Source organism: Paramormyrops kingsleyae, chromosome 11 (genome assembly GCF_048594095.1).
Source record: "Paramormyrops kingsleyae isolate MSU_618 chromosome 11, PKINGS_0.4, whole genome shotgun sequence".
In the NCBI taxonomy this organism is placed as follows: domain Eukaryota; kingdom Metazoa; phylum Chordata; class Actinopteri; order Osteoglossiformes; family Mormyridae; genus Paramormyrops; species Paramormyrops kingsleyae.
In genome coordinates this window covers 8550614-8556678 of record NC_132807.1, presented here as the reverse complement: position 1 = coordinate 8556678, position 6065 = coordinate 8550614, and the positions used below count along the sequence as shown (strand labels likewise).

Below are 6065 nucleotides of genomic sequence, written 5' to 3'. Positions count from 1 at the left end.
TGTATACTATTTATTCTGGCACTTATCTCACGTTTGACAGATCTTAAAGAGACCGTTAGTCTGGAATAGATTAAATAAGCGAAGACTGTGAAACTATTGGGATTTTTTTTTTGATAGTCGAATAAATTTATACCTAAATATCATATATGATTACGTGAACATATAATAATTTGATATAAATCATCATAACATTTGTCAAAACAAACAAGAATACGTGCACCACGCCCAGTTACATTAAGAGAGTGGACTTTCTATTCAACGTTCGTTGAACGCGGTGTGTTGTGATTGGATGAGATGAGCTCTGCTGACTTGCTGGCGAATCAGAACGAGCTTGTTTATTGTGCGTAGTAATAAAATATACCTTTAACCAAAACTTGCTTTCAGAGGTCTGCCGAACACTATACGTCGGATGTCATAAGGGCAAAGGCTTAATTCATCTGCGTTATAGCTTTCCAAAATAAAACTAATTCAAATGATAACGAGGTTAAAATTATCGACGTGTTATATAGAGCGTAATTTTAATATTGTGCTGTATCGAAACAACTCACTGAATGGTTTCAGGCATCGTACATTTTTTACAGGAATCACTTTGTTCTGATTAATTTATTGACATGGGAACCGTAGTTTAGGCGTAATCTTTGTAATTATCTGATTTCATCACATAATGATATAATAATTCAACTGGAGAACATCACAATCATCGATTTCAATCTTCAAACGTTCCTCTTCCGTGGCTCACGCAAATGCAGTACCGCCTATTACCGCAAAGGGGCAAACTGTACACAGTAGTGAATTTAAAGTGAACGTAAACGTACTCAGTTTTACACTTTTCATTCTGCGAATCAAAAGCTAATGGTTGGGCTTTATTATCAGTTGATGAGAGAACAAAAATGACCAAATCTGCTGGTGTTAATGGAGTAGCGTAGGTAGACATTCTTGGCTTTTGGTCAACCCAGAAATTGGGTTACCATTTGCTATCTGAAGTAATACAGGTCCCTCACTGCAAAATTTGCAGGCTATATAGGTGTGATGTCCCCCAAGCGTATAAATTATTATTTTTTTTGTATTCAGGGACCCATATCAAGTGCTAGGCCCTTGAATCTGCCAGGTTATCCATGCCCTTCCAACACATCTGCTCATTCCCTCTATCCATAAACACTTTCATTCATCGATGACTGCCTTTCCAGTATATACAGTTATCCTGGAGACTATCGCAAGAAGCACAAGGCACACGGACACCCTGCACTGGATGCCAGTCCATCAGAGGGCACACAGTGTCACAGTTTGGGCAATTCAAAGATGGCAATTCATATTTTTGACTGCTGGAGGAAATCTGTGTGAATATGGGGAGAATATGGAAACTCCTGAGACCATTGTCTTTGGGTCAAATGAGCCCCAGAGCCCCCTGTTATTGTTTGCAGCAGTCCATGAACACTGTGATCATTAAATTTTCCACAGCACTTATCAGACTAGCTGGGCCAGTACCAATGACCTGACTGATTTCTGGCTGTATTTTAAAATGATCCAATTATCATTGAATAAAGGCGTAAAAATTAGAGTCTGGCACATGACACGTGGATCTTCTGCTGAACATGCACAGCTGGTGGTCGAGGTGAGTGATGATAACACGAACAATGCAATTCCCTACATAAATCCATAAATTATGAACATTGAATAATAAAAGGTAGGTGTCCCACTGTCACCTCATGTCTCCAGGGTTTGGGTTCAAATCCCTCCTTCTCTGTGCTTTTGTAACTTTTTTCAGGTTCTCTCTATATAAGGCAGATCTCCTCGCTCAGTCCAGGCTTAGGTCAAATGGCATAATGGCATCTGTAAATGTGTTTGTTTAATGCGATGGCCTAGTGTCCCCCACCTCCCCTTCTGGTAGTACCCCTGCCTTGTGCCCTATATCATTGTTTTGCAAACCAGTCCATGGAGCTGGAAGGGAGAAAAAATATGGCACAAGGCAGGGGAACAACCTGAATAGGATGAGAAGAATTTTTTTTTTTTTTTTTTACAAATAAAGATCTCTTCAGCAAATTAAAGCTATATACATTTCTGTCGTCTATCAATGCATCTAGTCATCCATAGGTTTTCTTTTCCACTCCCAGAAATGAATGGCCAAACTATGGGACATATATTTGTTTTACACTAAGATGTTGAACTGAACAAGTACAGCAAAATGACATTCGTCACTTGAAGCCAGATTCAATATGACTAGTATGAAAAGTGTGTATAAAAAAAGAGGTCAGCGCCGTCACACTGTCGAATCGGTCGGCTTTGCCGGAATAGCGAGAGACGTCTGTAAGCTGAGAGTGGGGGCGGAGCCGGCCTGCTGCCTGCGCGTGACGTCAGCCCGTTAGAGACTAGCCGCAAACAGCCGGAGACTATAGAAAGAGCTGCCGCTTCAAGGAAATCGCAACAATAAACTGTCCACGCTGTCAATGTTCACATAATGAATTTGGGCGCCATGTTCCAGTTGAAGCTCTTGCTTTTGTTTTACTTTGTAAGACATGCCGGGGGTAAGCAAAATTATTTTATTTATTGAAAGTGTTTTCGTGTCTTTCGGTTGAAACCACAGAAGGAGGAATGGGGAGTGAAGGCGCACTAGAGAAGCAGAGATAGCCGCAAAGGCAGCTAGCTAAAGAAGTAAACTGCTGGGAACCTGCTGCCTTGTGTGGGCGGAACCGGGGCGCGTCGGGACGCTTTCCCGGTAACCGCTCGGCCGGCAGGAGCCGCGGCTCTGGTGCGGGCTGAGCATTTTATCAGCCAAAAGTTTTCTGGTTAGTCGCGTTGTCGAATAGTGGTAGTGCGAGCTGTACAGTTGGGGGCTAACTAGTTACTTATCGCGTACAATATTTAGTAAGATGGGGGAACCGAGCTGTGAGTCCTGCAGCTAACTTGTTAGCTAGACTGGTTTGCTGCGACACTGTCTCAAACCTGGGTCACGGTGTTGTGAAAGCCCTGTGTTGACATCGTTTTCTCTCCGAGTTCATCAGTACATTTTTCCAACGAACTGCAATTTTCCCCGTCAGACTGGGGACACACTTTATTGAAACTGGCACCGATTTTTTCAACACGAAATGTCCGTAATAGGAAACGTAATTAGTTCTCTGATGTAATGTGAGAAAACACTTAGAAAAGGTGCAGAAATCCGGTTTTGTTCCTGTGAGGTTAGCTCGTTAGCAAGCTGGATGACAGCTGACTTTCTGCTCAGTAGTGCGTAGTGCTGCTGCATTAGAGGCACACTTACAGCAAGTAGGGTAAATGTGCTTTTCGCCCTTTCAAAAAAAAAACAAAAAACTGAGAGCCTAAGTCTATGCAAGCATTTGGGTTAAGTATTTGATATACGGATTGGCACTGTTCAATTATTGACCTTTTATTCTGAGTACACCACGATGCAGTTTATTCAAATGGAAATTTCGTGTGCCGACAGATAACCAGGACTCCTGTGTAAACACAATTTGTACCCTGAGCTAAATATTTTGCTTAGGAAAACAAGTTTATAGAAAATAAAGGCGGAAGTGAATTCAGCTTCTTGTATACTGCCGTGTAATCACATAATACGCCTTGTCTCTATAAAAGAGTTGTTCACACTGGAAGCAGTTTTTTATTTTAAATTCAAGCTAGTTGTATAGTTATTTAATGCTTATGTAGATTGTTTATAATCTAATCGATATGTACTTGATATTTTAATGTATATTTTTGTTTCTGGTTATTTACTCCAGGAAATTAAGAACATTACTCAAAAGATACAAGCAGCATTATCCTCTGGGAATTTGTAACTGTCTTCTATTGCCAGTCGTCTATTATCCTTACATTTCCTGTTAGCTGCTATGTTTATTGCAGCACAACATATTTTCTTGTGAGGACACTCCCTGCTTTTCGAACTCAGAGGCTTGTGGAGCAGTTGAACAGTAATGGTAATAGAATTATACCATTATTGATTTAACTTTATGAGCGTTTTCCTCCTTTTGAGAATATTTATCTTGTTTTATAAGTAAATTGAGGTTGCCTTCGGTCTGTTATACAAAATGAGAGTAACATCTATAAATTAAGTGCCTCTTTATTAAAACCCCAATTTATGCTTTTCTCCATGCATGACAAGGCTTTAAGTGGCCTGTAAGGCCTTTTTGCAGATGACTGAGATTGAATTGAGTATCACTGAAAGACCTTATGGGTTGTCACTTGTTCTCACAGGAATGTACTATTAGTAGACTGACTTTTTTCCCTTAAACCTGTTGTTGCACTTTGTCCAATTCAGTTACCTTTTAAACTGATTAACTTGTACTTGCAGTAGTCCAGATTTTAGAACTGAAGAACTGGGTCAGAATTCTATTTTAAAAAGACATTTTTCAAAATGTAAAATTGATCAAATGTAGAAATTCTGGTTCCAGTCCAAAATCTGTGATTGATGTCATGAGGTTTTCCCAATTAAGTGGGAATTGTTTGAGGTTTTTTTTTTTTTTTTGGCTTATATTGATGTGGCTTTATATTATGAGATGTAACTAAAGCATGATAGTAAGATGGAGTAATTTTTGTCAAATTATTATATAAATTGATGTACAGGTAAGTTACAGTGGAAAGTGTTCTGTATTTGTGGCTAAAAGCCCACTGTATGACATCGAGACACTTGTAACATAGCCCTTGTTTTGATTGGAATGATTCAGCTGGAGTTTTTGATGACATTTTATACTCTATTGATTTTTAATTTTTCTTTGTTCTGTGTTGCTTCTCATAAGCCCCACTCAGACATGCACTGCCATGTTGAACTTTTCTAGATATTCTAGAATCAGCCAGACCGGCCACTTAATGGACTTTTCCCTATTACCTCCCTTGTCCAAAGTCTGGGTAATTTCCTTTTGACTCCCATGTGTGAATGGAGCAGGGAATTGTCTGGAGTATTCACTGCAAGCGAGTGGCTGTGTTGGTGACGTTTCTATCTTGCGACTGGTGCAAGAATGTAAATGGGCAAAAAAATTGTGTTAGTAAGGGCCGGTGCTGAGATTTGTCTGACAGATTCAAGGAACGACAGACTCGGTTGTGTATGATCAAATTACAACCCGGCTACATGACCGAGGTGTAATTTGTATTAAGGTGCAGGCGAACAGCAAACATCTTTGAAGTGCTGTAAACAAAACACTGAGATTTCTGCAGCTTACTTTTTGCATCATGTCCTGCTCCTGTATGCTCTACCCAAGTGACACCCCTCATTTAAACCAACCCGAGTGTTTGTAGTAGGTGTGAATGCGCCCGAAATGGACAGTCTCTGCTTGTGGTTATGTTTAAGGGCAACTCCGGATAAAGTCTGGAGTTCATGTGTAAAAACGGCTTAAAGATAGAACTTAACAAATGTTCCCGATATCGGCTTGCTGTCATTTTGTTTCTTTAGTGATGTTTTAATTCCAAATCTATTTGAATATTATTGTGTAGGAGCCCTGCAATCACGGACTACCAGGCTCCAGAACAGTTTTTACCCATCTGGTTACTCGGCTCCCGTACTGTACAATACTGCCAGTCACTATTGCTAGTTACTTGTGACTATTTACTATATAAATTTGCGCTAAGTACTCTGTCTGCAACAGAGTATTACACTTGTCATCTTAATACATTGATAGCCACCTTACAATGGTGCTACTACCTGGTCTTTCTCACTATTTTTTACAAGACTTGTTTAATTTATTCCCGGCTTATTCCAATATATTTATCTTGGCTTTCTTTTTTTCTTTTATTTTACCTGTTTACCTTCTCCCTGTGTATTTGTGATTGTATGTGAGTTCATTTGAGGCTCTCCTCAAGCATTTTATTGTATGGATTTCTCTGCCATAACTGTGCATACAGCAAATACTTTGACTATACAAATGGATGGTCTGCAGAGGAAAACTGGACTACCATGGTGGCATGTGTGGCCTAATGAAATGGACCAAAGTGCTCAGCTGTTTCACTTGTGGAGACTTTCAAAGGTAAATAAGCAGTATTGCACAGCTAAACTGAAACCAGATCTCCAGGTTGCATTTTCCACAGACACTTCATGAGCAAAGTTTTCCATAATGTTGTGTATTTGT

General features: G+C 39.8%; 1 protein-coding gene across 2 annotated transcripts in view; it reads left to right on the top strand.

Moving 5' to 3' along the window:
* Window positions 1–2357: 2357 nt before the first annotated feature.
* The window catches only part of LOC111845001 (disintegrin and metalloproteinase domain-containing protein 10-like), a 59753-nt gene continuing 56045 nt past the window's right edge, over window positions 2358–6065 (top strand). The window contains exon 1 of one of the 2 annotated variants that reach the window (XM_072717980.1): window positions 2358–2522. In XM_072717980.1, the coding sequence (XP_072574081.1) occupies window positions 2456–2522 (67 nt within the window). In that variant the 5' untranslated portion in view covers window positions 2358–2455. The remainder of the gene's footprint in view (window positions 2523–6065) is intronic. The other variant, XM_023814013.2, reaches the window with a different exon arrangement.